Consider the following 23,313-nt stretch of genomic DNA (forward strand, 5'->3'; position numbering starts at 1 on the left):
ATCTTCATTCCAGTGAGAGCAGCCATGTTTGGTCTTGTAGGCCACATTTCTCGCATTACTTTCCAAAAGATTCCTCGGAAATTATCGAATGGAGTCTCTTCTGGTCTGCCAGACGTTCCTGTTCCTGCTTCCAGGGCATTTATTTTGACTGTTCCCTCCGCTCGAACTATTATGGCCCGTATGTCTCCAAGTGCCAATTTATCTGCTGCCGTAAGTTTTTCAAAGAGGCAGATCCACGGGTTGGCTCCTCCTCCCAGCGATGGCAGTGCTTCCTGTAGCATGTTCATATCTCGATGTCCCCACGGCACAAACTCAGCTTGTCCGTTGGATTTCACCAGCAGAGGGCACTGTTGGGCTGGAGATGATGTTGACATTTCACCTCTTACTGGACAAACCCAATTTGCATAGCGGTTTGTTTTCTTCTTTTCTCTGGTGGAACGTCTGAGAGGTTGAGGACCTCCAGATGCTCCTTGCATCTCCTCACTTCCATCTTCCTCGTCAGTGCTATTAGGATAGTCATCGTCATCTGAGGATGTTTTTGATCTACTAGGTTTGAGGTACAGGACTGCTTCCGTCTCAAACTTCTCACCCTTGTCCTTCTGTTCAACTTTCTTCTTCTTTGTTTTCTCTACTTTACTTTTTCTTTGCTCTACCTCTAGTCGCAGACTTGCACAGGTTCGTTCTAGGTCTCTGAGGTCTGCCTTTACATCTGCATTTCTTCTTTCTTCTTTCTTTCTGTACCCTTCTTCTTTCTCTGCACGTACTTGCTGTTTCAGTCTTTCGAACTCTCTTCTTTCTTCATCCATTCGATACAATGCGTATTCTGTGTCAATCTCCACTAGTCTGCTCTCTTCTTGACTTTGGGGCTCACTTCCTTCAGCATCTTGTTCTCGCACAGATTCCAAATTACACAAGCCCTCTTTATTACTTTCTTCTCCTTCTCTGCTCACGATGGAATCCTGGCGCCCTGCTCCGTCTAGATTCTCTCGTTCTTGAGTCAATATTCTCACTTCTTCCCGCATCATTTCCAACACAGACTTGGTTAGGTCTTTGGATTTAGACTTCATCCTTCTCCTAGTTTCCCCTTCGTCATCTGTTTCCATGTCCAACTCTCCTCCCCTGATTTTGCGCACGGGTGCTTGGATTGAGAAGTTTTCCAAGAAGGGATTGTTCATTCTCCGTTTCCTCTGATCATATGGTGGGGGAAGCTCAGACTGCGCCTGTGCTTCCGTTAGCAATGACGGGTACAATGGTGAGTAGACCGGGTTGTTCGGTTCGAGACTGGTGATGTCCTTATGGGGTTTGAAATCTGTCACTTCTGGTTTCAGGACTTCAGGCAGTCCCACAGCAGATGCAGGGGTGGTCGGATCGACTGCCTTCCAGTAGGTGAGCAGCCGTTTGGTCTCTGCGCACCTTTTGTCTTCTTTGTCGAGGGCTCTTTTCTTGCCGTGCTTGCTTGTGAAACTGGCTCCTTCATACTCAGCAGTGGCATCGTTTCTTGCCCTTGCAGCCTCTTTCCACACCTTGCGTCTGTGATCAGCAGTAGGGGCCACCACTTCCGGAAACCACCCATTTCCTTAGTGTTCAGTGTGACCATCATGCAGCCTGGGAGTATCTTTAATCTGTTTTATTGTTTCTTTATTTTTTACCTCACACTTCTCACTGTCTACGAAGCTCTTCTCTAATCGTAATTCTGACCGTGTAAAACTGTATGCAATGGAAATGTATAAAAACAATTTTTTTTTAATATAAAATCTAAATTAAAATTAAAAACTCCAAAACTTGAAAATTTTAATTTTAAATTTAAAATATCGAATCAAAATCTCAATGGTCTATGGTAATTGAAATCAAAACTCAGGATCAATTTCAAATTCAACAACGTAAATTAAAATATTGGATTAAACCAGCCTTACAATTGAAGAAGCGAAATCAAAACTATCAATAAAATATAAAACGTTGAATTACAATTATTTTAACAATTACTGGATTAAAATTGTTTTAATTATCTAACAAGTACAATTAAATGTATCAGTGATAATTAGAAACATCTAATTAAAAACTAACTTCATCAACTAAATCAAAATGTTGAATTTATGCTTATAAAATTCACCCTACTGTAATTATCTGAAACATGTACTTCCTTTTAACTATTTTGTGCCTACTTCTTCAGCCCACCAGATGGCAGACTTTCTGTAGTCCTAATGCACTTACTATTCCGGGTCTATAGGGGGCAAACTTTTGTAGTTCTACTTTCTGCAAAAACCATGTGCTCACAGCACGTGCCTCGTGGCTAAAACAAAAGGCTAAGCTAACTACTAGCATGAGCCAATAATTAACACACAACTAAAGCCTAATTAGCCGGGAACATGTGCTGCAAGCTATCTCGATGCTAACACAAAGACTTTACCGGCCACAGACATGTGCCTGAAGTCCTCTCACAGAACAAAGGGCTCAACCACCTTTCTCTCAGTACTCCACACACACTCTTTATTTCACTAGACCGGGACTTGGCTTTTCACCAACGTACCGGTTATTTCTCATAATCTCCTCTTTTATCTAAATATATAAGGTTAGACACCAGAGCCTACAGCCTCCAGTACAACCAATACATCCACGCCTTACTCAATCACCATGTATTCTACTCTATATTATCTAAGCCACTCAGTAGCCTTATTTATAATACTATACTCTCTCTTATCACGTGATGTAAACAACACAGCGACACTCTCAGAGAATACAACACCAGCAAACCACACTTCAGCAATCAGTATTCTCTCCCATCACGGGTGGAGAATAGACTGACTCGTTAGCGTGACTTCGCTCTGAAAAGAAAACACGATACTAAACTACAAATCCCCAATGTACTTTCCCCTGTTCCTCCCCGGAATTCAGTCTCCTTAGACCCAAGTCAAAACCAGCGAACTACCACCCGAGAATCAACCCCCCCCCTTTTTCGGGCAGAGTTACGGCGAATCCTCGTTGGCTTAGCTTTGCTAGTCTCAGCCAATATTTCGTCTGTTACTAATTCGTTCCCACCCAGTACATAAGCCCCCGCATTGTTAAACACAGAACGCCAGTATAGGACTACTCAGAGATCGTCACCTGTTGAGCGTAATCTATCCGCAATTCACTGTTAATCGTTTAATCAATCGGTGCTTTTAAGCCCCAGGCTTTTTCCTCGGCGATCGCTCCGTTCTCTTGACGGACGTCCCGGTATATTTTCTCTCGTCCAGCTCGGTGTCTGGACGGTATTTACAAACATGCATCACACTCAAATTTGTAATCAGTTTGTAAGTGTGTTTCCGCACTCAATACAGTCCCATCACTTTAGATTTCAAGTTATTATACTTCACCGGCCTCCTGCAGCTTCTCCTCTTATCCGGCCGTCAGAAGCGCCGACCCCCGACACCTTCGCTAAGTTTTTCCTATATAACTATACAGATTTTATTAAAAAGGTTCTGCCTACCTTTCGTCCGTTGGGCCCCGAAGGTATCGCCGGTCAACGCCTCGTCCAGTCCGTGTCCTGAGGTCCACTGAGAAATGCCCACCCAGGGACGCCAAATTGTAATGGAGTGGGACCTCTGCTCGCAGGAGGCCGCGGACCTCTCGCTCTTTCGTTGTTGTTTGAGCAACGAAGTCACGCTAAGAAAAATCAGCTGAATCCGGCTTACAATGAAAAAGTATTTATAATTCACAAATGCTAAAAAGACAATTACAAACTGAATTACACTGTCGACAGTAAGGAATCGCGAAACCGAGTTCAAACACTCTACCCCCCTAACCGGCCAACAAACGCCAGTTTACAGTAAAGAAGATCACCAAGAACTGAATAGCGTCTCTCCGAACAATGTTTTTATACCCAAAAGTCAACGGTTTACATTCAAAATCTAGTAACAACTTCAGTGGCTGGCTAAAATTCAATTGTCTCCTCCTGGCCTCAGACAATGCTCTCCATTGGTCCATATGATGATCCTTGTAATGTCCGTTGGTCCACCTCCTCGTAAAAGCTTCGTCCATCCGACCCCCGCTTGACCACCGTCCTGTCTCCCGCGGTGCCGATTCACCTCCGACCCATCACATCTCCATATATGGTCATGAAAAACTCTGAAACTCTCACCCTTCCTCTCCTTGCCCTCTCTCTACTCCAAACAGTCAACTACTATACTTCTAGTCTAATACATTCAATTGATTAAGATTGTGTGGTTTATCACTTTTGTAAGTAATATATGTTGCACTTATACTATCCTTTACAAGTGAATATACTGTAAACCTATTATACATTTCATAAGTGAATATTTTGTGAACATATGATATTTTATACTTTCTTTAGGTGTGCTTTAAATCAAACTATTGTACTTCTAAACTTAAATTCCTCACAACCTTCATGCAAACACTTGTGTATATGTGTATATTAGAAATAGTTTGAACCTTTGTGCACACACTTGTGTATCTCATCCCTCCAGACACAGTTTCTCCATCTTCGACTTGGCCAATGTTTTTTTTTAATATTTTAATTTCTGTACCTGTGCACAAAGAGTCACTTTTGGGTAGCTTCTAATTTAAAGGGACCCGGTGTCCTCAGGGATATCCAGAATGCCCTGGCGTTAAACAGTGTCTTGAGAGACAATCTGGCTGATTTATTGTTACCAAATGGTTCTGCCTTGTTACAATATGTTGATGACATCATGATTTGCAGCCCAACAGAAGAAGCATGCAGATTAGAGTAATTTACAATTACAGTTATCCTACTTAAATGTTGGCTGCAAATGGTCACAAGGCTATCCGTCAAATTGAAATTTGCTCTGGATAGTTTCATATCTGGGACATGTGATCACAGCAGAGGGCAAAACCCTCTCTCCCAAGAGAATACAGGCAATTCAAAATGTGCCTAAAACACAACTAAGAAACAAATGATGAGCTTTATATGAATGACGTCATATTAGATCAGTGGATCCTAAACTTCTCAGAAAGAGAGGCATCCCTCTCTTCTATGATTCATGGTAAACATCTTTCTGCTCAGAACAAACTGACCTGGACTGACTGCTCGACTGCTGCCTTTAATGACATAAAGGACGCTTTACTGTCAGCTCCGACACTTGGACTACCTAAACTAGACGTGGACGAAAGAGACGTTTACATGACATCAGTTTAGACTCACGAACATGGGGAGCTCATGGTTCCTTTCTGCCGTTTCACATATTAGATTAGATTAATACATTAGATGTGCCTAACATTACTGTGGAACGATGTATTATCCATTATTTTATTAATATGTTTAGCTCTATTAATCGTGAATACAGAACTCATGTAACTCTTGTTGCTTTATGAATAAGAGGAAAAAGTAACTAGAGTAAAGACAACATTTTGAATTGAAAGTCACCATGAATAAACAGAGATATTCCACCTCCAGATCCATCCTCTCTTGCATGGTGAACTGAACTGTATTTTGTTATTTTAAAGATGTATCTAGAGTCCTCAGTAAACCATGTTTCTGACAGGCCAATAAATGCAAATTCATGCTTAAGTAAAGACAAATAATGAATTAATTTGTCATAGTTGCTAGGAAGACTTCTTATATTCAGATGACAAGTAAAGAAGGTATTCCCTAAAACTGTCTGTGTTATGAAATGTGATGTTCACACTAACGCTTCTGATCCCATTTCAACAGGAAATGCTGCAGCTGATGCTACGATTAAGCAAGCGGGTTTTTTATTATCAGGTTACTCTTTTTAGCTCACAACACTTATGCTAGGTGAGCCTACAGAAGTATCCCTCACTTATGATATTCAATTATTGCAGACAATTGCCACATGCTCTCTTCCAGTAGCACACTAAATTAGCTCACAGCAGAGATAACATGGTACAGGGGAAATATGAAGTTTTAAGTCCCATTGCAGGATGAATAAAGTATCTATCTATCCATCCATCCATCCATCTATCTATCTATCTACTATCTAAACTCTCAAGATAACATGGTGACATGATGAGCTGAGCCTCTACATTAAATAATATAAATATCACTGTATTCAAATTAGTTGTTAACTGGCATTAAGGAATGTAAAAGAACTGCAGCGATAAATATTTGTATTTTATTAAGTTATTATTAGGAATTACAATACAATACGTTATGATGTATCACAGCAGGGATTTATCAGAATAGACTAAGTAGCATCATTCATCTGTGGATTTCAGGATTTTAAGAAGAGACTTAAAGTAACGGTCAGTGGAAACAAAGCAAAGAAATATGCTATGTTATTGTATTAATTCATTATAATCTTTTAACGGCAGACATGGGATGATTTTATTTGGCACAATTTTACACATTTTTAAAGCACTTATCCCTTTAACCAGTGTTTCCTTATCCTTTTGCATGGTTTTACTTTCCCCCCTTTTTTTCCCCTCAGCCCAGTTTTAAAGCACTTACCTTTTAGATGTGGTGTCTGTGTATTTATACTCTTGTTGTGTTTTATAATTTATTTTGTTATATATTGTGTTATATTTATGTTTTTATTTATATATTTATTAAGGAAACACAATGTATTATTTTGTTCTTGTTCTTTTATCCCCTGCTGTCTGTTTTTATGAATTTTATTTCCAGTCTTTTAAAGCGAGGGTTTCTTTCAGTGGATGGACCTGTACCCCCCCCCCCCCCCCCCCCCCCCCCCCCCCACCCCCACCCCCACCCCCCCCCCGGCTGGGGGGAACATGGAGCTCTTATCCTGTTTTAACTTTTAACCTCCTCTCCCTTAAACATTCCCTCTCCGACTGCCCCGCTGGTGGGTGCTCTGCTGCGAAGCTGTTTTAACACTGAGCCCCAGTTTCGTGTTCCTCTAGCTGTACCACTCCCCTTTCTTTGGAAACGAAGCGAACAAGCCTCTGCTGCTGCCCAAAACTCAGGTGATTGACTGCGTTGTGAAGGTCCTGGACCAGACACCTCCTCATAATGCGAGTAGTGTTTGTCAGAGCCGGTCAGGTCAGCAATGAGGTCGCCATCCTGTCAAACGAGTACGGATCCAACCGCCACGCTGCCTTCCTGACGGGCCTGGGCAAATTGATCCATTTGAAGGACTGCGATCCAGACCAGATCTTCCTCGGAGGACTCGACCAGTACGGAGACGATGGAGAGTTCACCTACTGCTGGTCGCCCTCCAGGGTCACAAAGACCTAGAAGGATTAGTTGACACGACCGTGGCCAAAAATGTTTTATTTCTTAATTGTTTTTAAACTCTTATTGTTATTTTATTAAAAAATAATCTTTAATATTGTATTCCTTTATTTCTATTTTGTTGGGTTTTAGGTTGTTGTAACCTCTTTTTATTACAGCTCTTAGTTTTGATTTGATTTTTATTTCTTAAATGGTTTGAAACTATTATTATTATTTTTATTAAAAAACAACTTTTAATAATTTATTCTTTTATTCCTTTTTCTCATTTATTTTAGGAGTCTTTTATCAAAGCTTTTTTTAAAGGGCAGCCCCCTTGTGCCAGTGCCCCTCGTGGCCCTCTTAGGAGGGCCGCGCCCCTAAACGAACCTAACCCTGCCAGTGCCTAGGAGGCATAGGACCCCAACCAAAGCTACCCTTTAGTCAAAGGCAAAACCCTTTTATCAATTGTCACAAAAAAAAAATGTCACAGGCCCTTTCAGCAAACTCAAGCTACAGCAGGGACCTCTGACCTCCCATTTGTAGCCACATATCCCCCATCTACTGTTGAACTTGTCAAGAGTGATTAGGACGTATATTTAAAATGTTAACAATTTCCTGCATTTTACTACAGTATTTTATTTCTTACACTGCTTTGTATTGTTTTAATGTTTCAATGAAAGTTATTAATTGTTTTTTAAATCTCCTTTTCTTTTGCCTTAAGTGTTGATGCTTTTAATGGTTTTATGTGAAGCACTGGGAAACTGTACAGTTTGTGTGTATTGTGATTTATTTATTGATCGATTTACGTAACGTTTGATTTTATGGGTCTATAATTATAGATAATAACATTTCCTGGAAAGAATATTCATTTCTTTCCAGGAGACTTTTTGTAAAATATTATAAATTATTCAGAAATGATGGACCCATGAAATGAAGCATTACCTTTTAATCTTACAGGTCTGTACTTTTTCTAATAATTTCTTTGACAGTTTCCTGGAAAGACGAATGTGATTTGGTTGTAATTATTGTAAAAAAAAAAAAATAACTTCATTTAAATCGTCATTAAGTTATTATTAGAAACTTTATTTGCCATATATTTAATTTTATTTGTGTGCGTGTATTGACTAAAATACCCTCCAGGTTAAACTAAAATAAAACATATTATAAAGATATGTATGTATGTGTGTGTTATAAATGCACAAAGTCTCTTTCTTAATTGGTACCAAATGTTCTTTCCAGGAAACATTCATAAATTACAGCCCATAAAGTTAACATCGTGCCTGAAGATGTTCAGGCTGTGTGCGATCAAGATGACATCAAGCCAATGGCGAGTTCACAGGCAAAGTACCTGCCGGCCAAAACGAGCAAAGCTTGGACCGATTTGGAGATTTCGCTGATGAACACGGACAAAGGGACAACAACCAAAACGGCATACAAAGAGTACCTTAAACGATGTTCACAAGAGAAGATACCAGCCAGATGATTTGAGGCGTTCAGAGCAAAGAGGAGAACAGTGCAGAAGAAAGACAGACAGTGATAATGTAAGAAAGATAGACAAGAGACATGAGTAAACATTACACAGAAGAGAAAAGTCATGGACAAAAATTAGATGAAGACAGTAAACACAGTTAATGTAGTCAATTTTGTTGAAGTTTGGAATTTTTGATGTTGTAATTTTCATTTTTGTTGTTCAAGTTTGCAGTGGTAATGTATAATGTTCTGTTGAAACAAACAAGAAAAGTAACTGCAACCCTTTGTAAATAAGTCCTCCAGAAGATGAAACACCTATAATTTCTAGAATTATTATTTTTATTATTTAAAAAAATAAAAATAAAAAAACTCCACATGGACTCTGCCTTGACGTGGCGTGGGGGCTTCCAGTACCAAAGAGTCCGAAAACGGTTAGGGTTAGTAAAAAATGACATGTAGGGTTAGGGTTGGGTTAGGTATAGGGGTAATAAGGGAGGATTGACCTCCTCAACTGCCTTGTCGAACAAGGACAGGATGAAGGTGAGGTCCTGCCGCAACACATGGTACTTTGCCGTGTCGCCAGAGCCCTGTTTCTGGACAGTGGGCCTGACTTTGTAGCAGAGATGCTGTTCAGCAACTTCTTGAAGTTGTAAGTGACTGTTTTCAACATTGGCCATTACGTTGTACAGGTCTTTCCTAAAAAGCCTGGGGTCTTTCCATCATTACAAGATGGAAGCTATCATCCACATATCCTAAAGTGTGTCCAACTACATTTCGCAGTGCCCTTTTGCCATCTTATTTATTTATTATTTATTTATTACACTATATTTATCCCGTTGAGGGAAATTTTTTCTCTGCATTTGACCCATCCCTGTACCAGGGAGCAGTGGGCTGCCCATGACAGGCGCCCGGGGAGCCGCTAGGGGGACAGTGTCTTGCTCAAGGATACTTCGACTCAGCTCACGTCCCAGCCAAGGATCGAACTGCCGACCCTCCGGTTCCCAGACAACCATCTTAGCCTAGTGAGCTCGTCGCCCCAGCTAGTGGCTGTAAGTGCCCATATCCATATGTTTCTTCAGAAAATGGTAATGGTCCTTGAGTGTGTTCGGGAAGAGGCGTGGTAGTAGGATAGTGAAGGCCACCCTGCAAGCCTTGAAGTTTCTTGAACCCGACTACCACCCGTGGTGCAGTGCACGGGCACGTGCACATCCGCATGCATGAAATCCGTCAGTTGTTCATATATTTAAAATTTATCCAGGAGATTGGTTGTGTTTTTGGTGCCCACATCATAGAGCTCATCATCCATGTCCATCCTTCTTGCCGCTGACACAAATGCTCACAGCGTGTGTGAACCCGCCCCCGAAAATGCGAAAAAAATCCTCTTATTGAATGGGAGCCATGGGTAAGTGTGTGAAAAATTCATAACTCCACTCTGCTTGCTCCAAATGACCTGCAATATAAACATATATATATATATATATATATATATATATATATATATATATATATATATATATATATATATATACACACACACACACACATTAGGAACATGCGTTATATAATGTTTATTAATATTAATTATAGACACAAGCATTCAATACCAAACTATTAATACAGCACACTATGATCGTCAACTTGCTATGTTTTTTTTACATAGTTTGCAACATCAGCACAACTTTGTAATATTAATTTAGAAATAAGGATATTCAAAATGTGCTTAAATATTTTTTTTTTCGAAGTACTGATATTTTAAAGAAACACGAATTAAGCAATGCAATGGTACTATTTCTGCACTGACTCAAAGAAGTGAGGGAGGAACACACTTTTCCTGACATTTGCGCTCCCCGGTTCACCTGTCCCCACCCCCCACTCGCCGCAGTCTATAAGTTTCTCCTTCCTGATGACAATCAGAAGGATCACGACGCATCAGCAGCAGGCCGCACAGGACAGAAACGCAACTGATGCCCAAGAAGGGTAAACAAATGACAACAAAGTAAGTAACATTACATAAAACTAAACCGTTAACCGTTTTAGTTGATATTTGTTCGGCTAAGCACATGTTTGCGGCCAAAATCTCACTCAATTGTATATTAGCATGGGATGGTTATGCTAACGTGACATAGCTTCCCGCCAGCATTGGACTATGTTGTCAGCATTTTCCAGATTATGGACTGCTAATAAAATATTTAAATAAAAGCTTTTTCACCTGCTACTTTACAGCCACCAGTAGCTATCATTAGCTTTTTATATTGAGTATCTCAAGTTACCATAACTTATTTTGTTCAATTACTCTTCCCAATGTGTTTGCATGCACCAGGTAACCAGGTTATTACATAGTTCTGCAGATCAGTAACAGACTTGAATTTCGAATATTTTTTATAATTACTTATCAAATTATTACTGATAGACGCTGCTGGCGGCGTGTGTGTGTGTGTGTGTGTGTGTGTGTGTGGGGGGGGGGGGTCGTGTCGGAGCCGAACTGCGCAGTGAGTTAGACAGAGAGCCTCTCAACGATGAACGGGTCTAAATGTAGAAACAGTCAGTTGGGCACTAGTGGAAACGGACTTAGTCTGCTTTGTTACTTTAAGTTTCAGTCGGACTTTGGTTGCAGCTATTTTAAATACGAGGACGCATCGTTTCGATTAAAGATCTTTGCTTTCATCCGCTCCATCTGTTCTGCAAGTGCTCACTCATGTAAGAAGCAGGCTAGAAACCCGTTTAGCGTTACCTGCACTGGTCTCTGAAATCCACTACCCTGTCCCCAGAAACCATACTTCTTGTTGACAGTCATGCCAGTTAAGAAGCCAGCTGACTGGAGAAAGCCACTGTAAGCTGATGAATTAAGTGCAGGTTAACACACTGACTAGAGCTTCTTGAACTTCACTCAAGCCAGTTTATTATCTCTATAACAAGTGTTTAAGTATGGAAGATTATTACTTTGAATAGGTTCAAGCATGGACTTGATTCACTTTATCTCCACAAGCTGTAAACATGAAGTTTTCTTGACTTAAATATAGCCAGGTTAACTGTAGAGCTGGTCACACCTCAAATGACAGATATTTCTATTAGAAGTTAAAAGTGATGGATCTCTAGGTAAATAGACGTCACATCAACTGTTCTGTGTTTAACCTCCTGCAGACAGAGTGCACCATCCACCAGGCTGAGCGCACGCTTAGATCGCCTGAGGAAGCATCACAATCAATGCTTATTCAGGCACATGGAATATGAAAAACACCAAATGCAGGTAATGATGGTGGGGCTCTTTAAAAAGTGATACAGTATTCATAGAACCAAGACTTGAACATCTGATCTTAAATTACAAAGACTTTTCAATGGGGCCTCCTGCACATTATGTTTTAGTTTTAGTAATAAAGAAAATGTGTGTATGAGTGTAGAGATCTGGCTCTTCAGCTCTTTGTGAACGTCTTGTTCTGGAGAAATGGTAATATGTGTTTGTCTCTGGTGTTTAGTCCTCAGGAAGTCCAAACCCAGAGAGGGAGACCTCATCAACACCAAGCCTTCCATCTGAGCTACTGGAGTCTTCCAAGTGTTTGGTAAGTGTCAAACAAGTAGTGCTTTTAGTTTGTCCCATATGACAGCCTCCTGATAGGTTACTTTAACCTGGCCTTCATGGCTGGTATGTTATATATAGATGGAAATGCATATCTTCCCCCAAATTCTATATACTTTGCCTCTTTGACCTGAAAAACTCACACATTACATGACAGTGATTTAGCAGACGCTTTTATCCAAAGCGACTTCCAATTCAGATTCTATCACACCGTAGGCACAGCTACGGGAGACATTTCAGGGTGAAGTGTCTTGCTCAAGGACACATCGACATGCGACTGGTGGAGCAGGAGCCGGGGTTCAAACTGCCGATCCTCTGATTGAAGGACGGCCCTGCTCTCCACTTAGCCACAGTCACCACACCATGACTAAACTATGTGTTAATAAAGCTCAACAGAAGTGTAATGAAACAAATACTTGAACAAATAATACATTTATATAAGAAACAAATTGAATTGGAAATTAAACATCAAACCCCATTCTTTAACAAACACATTTAAAGGTTTAATTAGCTCTCCATGACAACTAGCTCTATCATGCACACTCTCCTCTTCTCTCTCACACACACACACAAACTATCTCTATCTCTCGGTGTGTCTCTTTCTTTTTCTCTTTCTCTCCTTGATGCAAGCAGACCAGTTCATAGCAGTGAAACAATTAGAAAGGGCGAAGGGAGAGACAGAGAACTGCAATTTTTAATGTTGACACACTAAACACTTTTTCTATTTTTCTCTTTCTGAAACTCATTTTCTTGAGAAATGCGAATACATGTGTCCTCTGTATCTGCCTCTCTCCCTGCTGTTTTAGCCCTCAGGAAGTCCAAACAAAGATGGGGAGATCTCATCACTATCAGAACTTTCATCTGAGCCACTTGCAGCTTCCACGAGCTTGGTAAGTGTCAAACAAACCCTTTGAACTGGTCCTGTCCCTAATGACAGGCCTCCTAATAGTTTACTTCACCCTGTTATTGTTACTTGCCAGTTACAATGCAAGTATCCACCCAGGTAATCAGAAATGATTACTTGCTGGCTGTACTGTAGAGTTGGAAGCTTCAAATCTTCAATCATAAAAGATGATAGGCAAATTCTAAATCAACATTTGAATTCTCCACTGCTTTTTTTTTTTTTTGCATGTCTATTCATTCATTGTGTTAAAGCCCGACGGACCCGAATTCGGGTCCGCTGTAGCATTTACCGTCGAAAAAAGTCCATTTATGCATGTGTACAATTTATGAATATGAATATGAATATCCCCCCAAAAAATAAAAGATCTGGGTAAAACGTACAATCTAACACATTTTTACAAACTACAAACTCCATTCTACACAACTATTATACGCAAATAAAAGATTTTCGTATAATCGAAAGCGAAAGCCTTAACTCCAAAAAATATGGATTGATGCACAATAGTTTGTTCAATAAAACATGTTCTTTTTTCAATCAATTTTGAGTTTTGGACTGGACAATTACAGAGATGAGGACTGCGTCACTCGCTGTGTGTGTGTGAGTGAGAAAGAAGGTGAAAGGTGTACTATTGCATTCAATGTTTCTGTAAGTTATTAATATTAGTAACTTGAGTGTCAACGTTATGAATGATGCTTAAAAGCTTCAAACTATTCAGTATAGCAAAAGAAAGTTAAAGGAACATTGCATGCAATAGTCCACCTTTTACCTTCCCTTCCCCTCTCTCTGTCACTCTCTCTCTCATTGACAGCAAGCACCACGGCACTCTGCACCTATTGTTATGTCATTTTGTGAACAAAAGTTATTTTCATTCAAGGAAGTTCATTTAATAAAAAGGACTACCTCATTTCATTTGATGAATCACTTCATTCAATGACAATTTTGTTTGAGAAATACATTTTTTGGGTGATGACGACATAAGCAGATGACAGACATTCTGAGCTTCATCCGTAAACCTCAAACAAATGTCAAAAAATGACATTGGGTAGAGCCCCAGCTATATGTGCAGCTACAATGAGATTGCACTATATTTGAGTTGTGGGTGTTTTGAGACAAAATAATTCATTAGTGGTTGTGTGCAAGCTATATGCATTCACCAAACCTAACATTTGGCTACAATGTCTACACCTGGGCAGCGCCTCACATTTTACTTTGCCATTGTTACTAATGGGAAAATCTACTGCATTTGGAACTTGCAGCATGTATCTACTCTTGATATCTGCTTGTTTGCAGCCCATTCACTTTTTTATAATGTACAGTTTGTATCAGAATGAGTTAGGTTGTCATATTTTCATCACATGGGAAAAAATGGCAAACATGGTCCCAACCATACATTCACCGCTGTGTTGTTATCATGTACCTTTACTTAAAACTACAAGGGTTTCATATCCTTCTTCAATGTATAACAGTAACTACTGCCAGTGCTTTATATTGTTTTGTTTTTCCCTTATAGGAAACAAGCCTGGACTTTGAGAGCAACACAGAGATATTATCCCCTGAAAGTCCATCCTCTGGTGTTGGTGATGACCCAGATGTTCCACCTGTGGGGACCTTCAAGATGATGACAAAAGGTTGGACATTGAATTATTATTGAAATGAACATTTCATTAACATTGAAATAAGGAATTCTTCAACTCAAAATGCAGAGAAATCCACTGAAGGGAACATTAACGACACAACCAAATCTTACTTCTTAGTTTCTTCTGCCATTGTCTTCTCTTCACTTGAGCAATCTGGAAAGAATAAAGTTTGGAGAAACACCGTCAAAGCAGAAAGATTGTCTGTGATAGAAAACCGATTCAGTCATGGTGGTTATCACACCCTTACCTAACTCTGACCCGATATGCTTCATGAATCAGCAACCTCCTCTAACACCTCTAACAATGGCGCAGCCCCCCCTCCTCCTCCCCCCGTCTTGAATCAGCGCAAACGTTTGGGGTAAACATGTAATGCCTTTTTAAAGTCCAAACTTTCTAAAAGCGTGACAAAACAGGAAAACTTTGACGGTTCAAACACTTAAACCAGGCGAAGCAACTAATTCTAATGAATAATTCCACTGACACACTACTGTATCAGTTCACATAACTGACAGGGCGCAAATGATTGCGCTAATTGCAGAGAGGTGTCACACTTTTTTTCATTCTATTTCCATTAAAAGTAACGGAGGTAAACACAGAGAGAGAGGGACCTGCTTTTACCGTGTCTGAAGATGAGTGTCGACAGGCCAGAGGTGGGCCGTTCTGAGAAGCTTTACCAAACCCCATACTCTGATTGGCTGAGCAGCTCAGGGGGGCAACGTGACCCCCAAAGTGAGCCCGCTGTCATCATGGAAATTTAAAGAACAGACAATGATGAGATAACGTAAATGTTAATATTCTTATCACTTTCATTATTTCCCCCCATGTTTTAGGGATGCTAGAGGTTTTGACTTGAGTTGTTTTGACCAGAAATAGATTAGCAACCATTTTTCTCAAGCATTTCCATTTGTTGGGCATACTTGTTGATCATTATCAGAGAAAAGACAGATGTGATAGATTGTTTTCGTTCTGACGTTATTTCATGTCTCTTCATACCTTTATCCTTCCCCTCTCTTCCATGCCATCATACTTTTCCTCTCTCGCCATCCTGCACACTCCTTTTCACATTTTCATCGTTCCCTCTCCAGTCCATGTAGATGGAAAGATGGCCTTGTTGATATTGTAGTATGAAACCGGAAAAAAAATCTTTGCATTTCATTTTTTTGTACTTTCTCCGACACTCTTAGACACTCCCAGGTCAGGTGGTGGTCTCTTCAACTCAGAGTGTCAGGTTTCACAGATCATCCAGTCAGAGTTGGTCTTCAATACAACCCCACTCCTGTCCTCTTTCTTTTCTTGATAGCCTAGAGCCTAGAGTTTCGCTCACCAAACCCGTAAGGCACGTGACTATGCTGCCATGGGCAAGTGTGTGACAAATTCATACCTGCTCTCTGAAACGTTTATTGAGGATCAATCGTACATTCGTTAACTAGACATGGGCTATCTAGACATTCTAAATGTTTAGAATGCACATTTCTAGTCACTCTGAACAATCACAGTGACTCAATCAAGAGTGAAATCGACCAGCAATTTCACCTCTGTTGTGACTTCCTGGGCACCACCGCTTTTACGGGTGACAGGTTCCCTGAAAGTCACACGCTGGACGTAGAAGGGTTCTTTACGGGGCAGACACCCTTGCTCTGCTCTATAAGACAAGCTTCCACGCGAAGCACGCAGTAGGACTTTTGACAGACAGCAGTTTGATTCTGCTGTTCCTAGCTCTGGCCAGCAGAGGGCACTCTAGGACCTCTCTTAGAAAATGTCACAGGCCCTTTGAGCAAACTCAAGCTACAGCAGGGACCTCTGACCTCCCATTTGTAGCCACATATCCCCCGTCTACTGTTGAACTTGTCAAGAGTGATTAGGACGTACATTTAAAATGTTTACTTGTATGCATCTCAATCTGTATATTCTTTGTACTTTTAATAGTTTATCAGGTAACTCCTCGTCTCCACCTCAATCCCTATATTTTATGTATTTGTAATAGTTTCATCAGATGTCACTGTGTTTTTACTTCAGAAGATGTTAGACTGCTCCATTAGCCTGCTGGCCTCCAAAATCCCGCTATCACGGGGTTCCTCCACCGCCTCCTCCGTCTCCTCATCCTCCTCCACCGCCTCCTCATCGTGCTCATGTTCTGGACTCAAGTCCATCTCCGTGTGCATGGGGACGGCAGGGTTCGAGGCTCTCAACTGCGCCAGATGCATCACCGTCACCTGATATTTGGCTGCCTTTTGTTGTAGCTCCCGAGCACCACGGTCCAGCTCGAGGTGGCCTTTCATTTTTCAGATGGTGGGGCATGGCCGCACATACTTTCTGACAGAGAGGGCAAGCGTGAACCATCTTTGTGCGAGTCATATCTAGAAAAAAGAAAAGGAAGGAAAAAGAGCCATTTAGATACGGTATTTCATCATGCAATTCGGGGAGAGGCAAACTGTTTGCCTGTTATCTGCTGCTGCTGCCTGCTGAAATGGCGTGGAACCGCCCCGCCCTGAAGTAGAGGAATCGGGGGGCAGTCGCTCCAGCCTTGAAGGCATTCATTCCCCCATGCTCCTCAGTAAATTGCTCAGTATGGCCATCTGTAGGGTTTTTGCTTAGCCTCCAGAACACACCCTTGCTATCAAATCATTCATGCCCACATGACAGCCATGCCATAGGAACAAGCTAAAGCCACCAAACTTGACACACACCTGCTCTGGCTTCATACTAACACGCACACCAAGTTTTAGGAGAATAGCACTAAGTGACCAAGAGCTTTACACAATAGCTCTTGGTAATCTGGGCCTCTTCATCATATATGACGCAGCCTGGGATTTATTACAACGGCCGTCTATGACAGCCATACCAGAGGAAGTAGCTACAAATGCCAAACTTAATACGAAGGTGCCACAAAGTGCTGGGAACACACACACAAAATCTCAGGATTTTAGCACAAACTTGCAAGAAGTTATAGACGATCACCGTTTTGGTGATCGTGGTTATTACCCCTGTACTTAGACAACAGCATATACTAAAGGAAGCAGCTGGAAGCACCAAACTTACCACAAACGTCGTATGGTGGGCTAGAAATACGCTCCCAAAATTTCAGGAGCCTAGCACAAATTTTAAGAAATCCTTACATAACCCTAACCCTACCTCTAACTCTAAACTTAACCTTCTATGACAGCCATGCCAAAGGAACAAGCTAAAGCCACCAAACTTGACACACACCTGCTCTGGCTTCATACTAACACGCACACCAAGTTTTAGGAGAAATGCACCACGTGACCCAGCACTATATGTAGCGTGCACAGAATGACGTCACACAGGCTCAATCTGGTGCTACACATTCAATGAAAGTGCTCTGTAACATACAAAAATATACATTTAGGTGTACAGTCGCTCCACAGCGCGTTCTACTTCTATCCTGTACAGAGATTCTCATCCTCGCGAGACTTCAGTGTGGCTCTCCGTCACAGACACTGCTTATGTCGCAACACTGACACCTACTGGCGATCCACTGGATCTACTGCCTAACATGTAGCTGATGATAAATAACGCTGTACCCTCAATTTTAACTACAATTAACACTTCCTCCTCATAAACACATAGGAAACATAGTAAACTCTCTTAACTTACATTACACCCAAACAATTATTGTACTTTCTGAACGACATATGACTTGTTGTGCCACATATACACCATCTGGGCCTCTTCATCATATATGATGCAGTCTATGACAGCCATGCTGATTCAGCATTCCAAGTATTGTTCTTCGAATCTTTATTCCACTATTTCTTCCGTCGCGCTTGAATCTCTTCTTCTTCTTCAGTTTTTAAGCTACAGAAACCGTTCAACTCTGTAAATGTTCAGCTCATAATATTTCTAATCTTTCAACTTTTTGAATTATTAAGCTTTTTGCAACCTCATTTCTGTATTTTCAGCAATGTTTTTGCAATTCATTTCAGCCATCGTCTACCCTCTTATATAGTATGTTATAACTGTACGGTGTGTTGATGGCGTTTGTTTACATGCAGGTTGCTGTGAAGCACGTGTGCAGAGACAGAGTGACGGGGTGGGGCTCTCTGGTGAGATCATACATGCAGATATAACTGTTGTATGTGCTGTGGTTCCTCTGGAGGTGGTGATGTTGAAGAAAGTGGGCGGGGCATTCGACGGCGTGGTGCGTCTGCTGGACTGGTGGGAGTAGGCGGACGGCTGGCTGATGGTGATGGAGCGTCCCGAGCTGAGCCAGAACCTGTTCGACTACATCACGGAGCGCGGCGCGCTGGACGAGGCGGCTGCGCGCGGCTTCTTCCTGCAGGTGCTGGAGGCGGTGCGTCATTGCTACAGCTGCAGCATTATCCACCGAGCCATCAAGGACGAGAACCTGCTGGTGGACCTGAGGACCGGGCAGCTCAAACTGATCGACTTTGGCTCGGGGGCCCTCCTCAAAGACGAGGCTTTCACCGAGTTCACTGGTGAGTCCGATCAGCTGAGAGAATCTGAAGAGCTGTGGGGATTGTTTCTGAAAATCTAGACGTTTTAAAATATCGGAAAGGTGTTTTGGGTCAGTGACTACCGTCCCATCATGCACCGGTTCTGTAATGTCGTCAGCGTCTCCGGGAGTATTTTCCCGCACGATGGTGATCCGTCACTTCCTGCTCCACTCTGACACACACTGTACCTGTAGTGATGTAACTCTCCTCCCTCCAGGCACGCGGGTGTATGGTCCTCCGGAGTGGATCCGGTTCCATCGGTACCATGGTCGCTCGGCCACAGTGTGGTCTCTTGGCGTGCTGCTGTACAACATGGTGTGCGGGGACATCCCCTTCCAACAGGACAAGGAGATCCTGAGAGGACGGATCTACTTCAGACGCATCATCTCCTCAGGTGAGCCGGAGCGTGACGAGATCACGCGACCAGGTTTTTACATCGACGTTTGAACAAAACCAGAGATGAGTGTTCTTCATCTCCTCCTTGTTTGTTTTTACTTCAGAGTGCCAGCAGCTGATTGGCTGGTGCCTGAGCCAGCAGCCGTCAGACCGGCCGACCCTGGAGCAGATCCTCCTCCACACGTGGGTGACTGGCAGCGACGGGCAGCGCACGGACGCCGCCAACGCCGCCAACGCCGCCAACCCCATCACACCTGACTCCTCCCCCAGCCAGCAGAGCCTCTGATTGGTCAGCGTTTGGCTGCTGGGAAGAGTTTATTTTTTTTTTGTGCTCCACAGCGACCCCCTGCTGTTCACGGGGGACGGAGCAGTTCCTCGTAGAGGCTCGACGCTCGTCGAGGGTTCATGTTCAGAGTGCCTTGAGTTTGAAAAGCTGCAGATCAGGAGTCGGAAAAGATATGTTTTTTTGAATATGTCTGCTCCCCTCTTCAGGTAAAGCTTTATTTTTCTACAGTGTCGGTTCATGGAGACGGTTGGTTGATTGTTTCTGTTGTTAAATGTTCTGTGTTGATAAACTACAACGTCTTCTCTCTGCCCTCGGTCTCTGGGTGTTAAATGCACGGTCAATGCAAATATTCAGTATTATATTTGTGTGTGTATATATATTTTTTTTTATATATATATATTTTGTACATTCTGTTATATTTCTTTAGTAAAGAGACATTCCTCATCATTTGTTTATTTATTTAAGTTGTCGAACTTTTCTAAAATGTTTTTACTTTTTGTAAAAAAAAATCTTTTTTTTCCTGAAAACGGGAATAAAATCAGAATCAGGATTCCTCACATTCTGATTCTGTTAGTTCATGTTAGTTCAAACAATTTTTTCATAAAACTTGTTTGTATATAAACTGATTTTCTGTGTGATTTTGTGTGTCTTTTACCTAAAAAAAAATACATAAATAATGAAGTCTCTAATAGAGGAGCAAAATACATGAATTTGAACTTTTGTTTAAGACCGCCCTGAACAAACACTTAATGTTGTGACTATTTAATTGATAATGAAATGAACAATATAGGAAGACACAACTCTTTATTTCTCATTTCAAGGGTTAAAGAAGTCTCATAGTCTTCCATTAAGGCAACGAATGTTGAAATCGCTGAATAACTGAATATAACAATATAATTTATTGATGATTTAATTGCTGAATTGAAGGTAATCCATTTAATAATCATTGAAGCTCCACGAAATGGGCAAACAAACCCCTCAGTGAACACGTGGACAGCATTGGTGTTAATCAGTGATGGTAAAGAAGTAAACTCTTATATTTTAAGCAGCACGTTCTGTGATTATTTTGTGCACATGTGTTGTAGTAATAGCTGGTTGTTGTAGTCACTGCTTGAATTCAAACCGTCACTGTTCACTCTGAATGTGGATCGGTACTTTGACTGGAGGACACACATGACACCCAGAAACATCCCGAAGAACAGAGAAAACAGACCCCACCACACACTTCTAGTGGGCCATAAGAGATCATTGAGAGAGCATTGACCAATGAATATTTCACAATTATGAAATCACTATTATGGATGATTACAAACAGTACTACGCCTCACACGGGACACCATTATGTTGAAGTTTGAGCTGGTCTGGTTGTTAGGAAATGACAAATATAATAAATGTTATCAATAGAACTCAATGTTTAAAAACATTAGATTTCAATAATAATGGGGAACCACAATGATGTTGGTTCAGTAGTTCAAAAAGGAATGAAAATGTCTACTAAAAGTAATTATTTATTATCAAAATGATACAATGTAATTAACAGGAAATCACATTTTTTACCAAAGGAACCTTTCAGCCATTTAAGGTAGACTCATAACATTGCTAATACTAAACTATCAATTTGGAACTTTGATTAATATTCAAATGAACAAGAACCAAATACCACCATATCAACAGCTGATAAATTGAAGTATTTTAGAGTTCCTGACTAGTAGTAGTAGTAGTAGTAGTCGTAGTTAGTAGCTGTAGCTGCTGATGTTAACACATCTATCGGAAATCATGAGAAAACACCGACAGCATTAATCTGATATACATCTCAGCCTGTCCTGGTTGTCATGGAAACATTCCTATGTCTGCAGTCAGTCAGCAGCTTCTTGTGAAATCAGATATAATCAGTTTCACACAACCGCAGTTCGGAAAGATGTGAATATGATCTGTAAAACTAAAGACAAGTCTCAGTAAAGCTCCACCTCGTCCTGTACGCAGACATAAACTGAGGACAGCACATGAGACAATCAGAGAGACAGACGGGCAGAGAGACGGTCCACCTGGACGTCATGGATCACCTGTTGATGATGCTGCTGTTGTTGTGGATCTCAGGTAGGACTCTGAATTAGAGATGATGTGTTTTATTACAATATTTCTGTTGTATCTTTAAATCAGAGAACACACACACACACACACACACACGGGTCAACCACAAATAACTCTTTTCAAATTGGATGTAATGCATATTTGTGAACAATGTGTTTAAACTCACAAAATAAGGTCTCATTTGTTCACTTTTCAAAGTGGTTAAATATATTTTTAACAGTATTTTTTAACTTCAACTAAAAAATGTCAGGTGGCACCACCACATATTTGTAAAAATATATATATATATATATATATATATATATCTATTTCCCTACTATTCATTATCACTAATACTTTGACAAGTATCCCTCAGAGTGTCTACAATGCCAAACACATACTTATTTTGTAAATGTCTTATTTTGATATTTTCATAAAGTAACACAAAAAAGTGATTAAAAAGTATCCAAATGCATTCATCAAACGTATTAACATTACATATAACATTAAATTAAAACGCTCAGCAACTGGAATGCAATACTACTACAAACTAAATACAAATGGATTGTGAACAAATACAGGTTTGAATTTGATTTAAAAAAATACTTGAATGATTTTGAAACTTGTGACAAAATATTTCAAAACGTGTTGAACCATGTAAGGTCAACATTTCAGGTACAAACACACGGAAGAAACAATAAAACTGAAAAACTATTTCATTGAAATTTCACAAAACAGTTCAAGATTATTACAATCAAATAGAAAACTTCTTACTGAAAAATATAAATCGATGTGTTATTAATTATTGACTGCATGAACTGTACCGGCCTCCATGTTTAAATAAAAACACCACGAAAGTTTCCTCTTGGTTTAGAAAACGTGATGATGTTTCCTGAACTTTGTCAAATCGAACACATTCAAGTTAAAAATCCCCCAAAAATGAATCTAATCATAAGTCATTGATTATAATTGTAGTAAATCAATATTCCTGTAATGAATGTATATTCAGTAATGGTCTCTGTGTGCAGTGTTTTATAGTGTTGGTGGTAGAGTCCTCCATAGATTCACACTCATGACTAATAGACAGGAAACGATGCAGCATGTGATCAGTGATATCAGCCTCACTGTTTCCTGTTCACTCTCCTACAGACGGATCAGAGCAGCGTCACGTTACTGCTAATGCTGACTCAGGCTTTCTGACATGGACTTGTTTCTTCAGCATTGTCCACATGTTCTCAATGGGATTTAAGTCAGGACTTTGGGAAGGCCATTCTAAAACCCTAATTCTAGCCTGATTTAGCCATTCCATTACCACTTTTGATGTGTGTTTGGGGTCATTGTCCTGTTGGAACACCCA

At 40.7% G+C, this 23,313-nt stretch overlaps 1 protein-coding gene across 2 annotated transcripts; it reads left to right on the forward strand.

The window, feature by feature from the left end:
- Nucleotides 1-14,607: 14,607 nt before the first annotated feature.
- On the forward strand, nucleotides 14,608-20,512 carry LOC137868507 (serine/threonine-protein kinase pim-3-like). 2 transcript variants are annotated; one of them, XM_068705324.1, is made up of 4 exons: nucleotides 14,608-14,720; nucleotides 18,743-19,186; nucleotides 19,422-19,598; nucleotides 19,705-20,512. In XM_068705324.1, the coding sequence occupies exons 2-4, from the start codon at nucleotides 18,931-18,933 to the stop codon at nucleotides 19,884-19,886; spliced, it is 615 nt and encodes a 204-aa protein (XP_068561425.1). In that variant the 5' UTR covers nucleotides 14,608-14,720; nucleotides 18,743-18,930; the 3' UTR covers nucleotides 19,887-20,512. The 2 variants fall into 2 exon arrangements, with proteins under 2 accessions (XP_068561425.1, XP_068561424.1); XM_068705323.1 differs by having other exon boundaries at nucleotides 18,847-19,186.
- The last annotated feature ends 2,801 nt before the right edge of the window (nucleotides 20,513-23,313 follow it).

Source organism: Cebidichthys violaceus, unplaced genomic scaffold, assembly GCF_023349555.1.
Source record: "Cebidichthys violaceus isolate CVI_PGR_0920_01 unplaced genomic scaffold, fCebVio1.0.p SCAF_114, whole genome shotgun sequence".
Lineage (NCBI taxonomy): Eukaryota > Metazoa > Chordata > Actinopteri > Perciformes > Stichaeidae > Cebidichthys > Cebidichthys violaceus.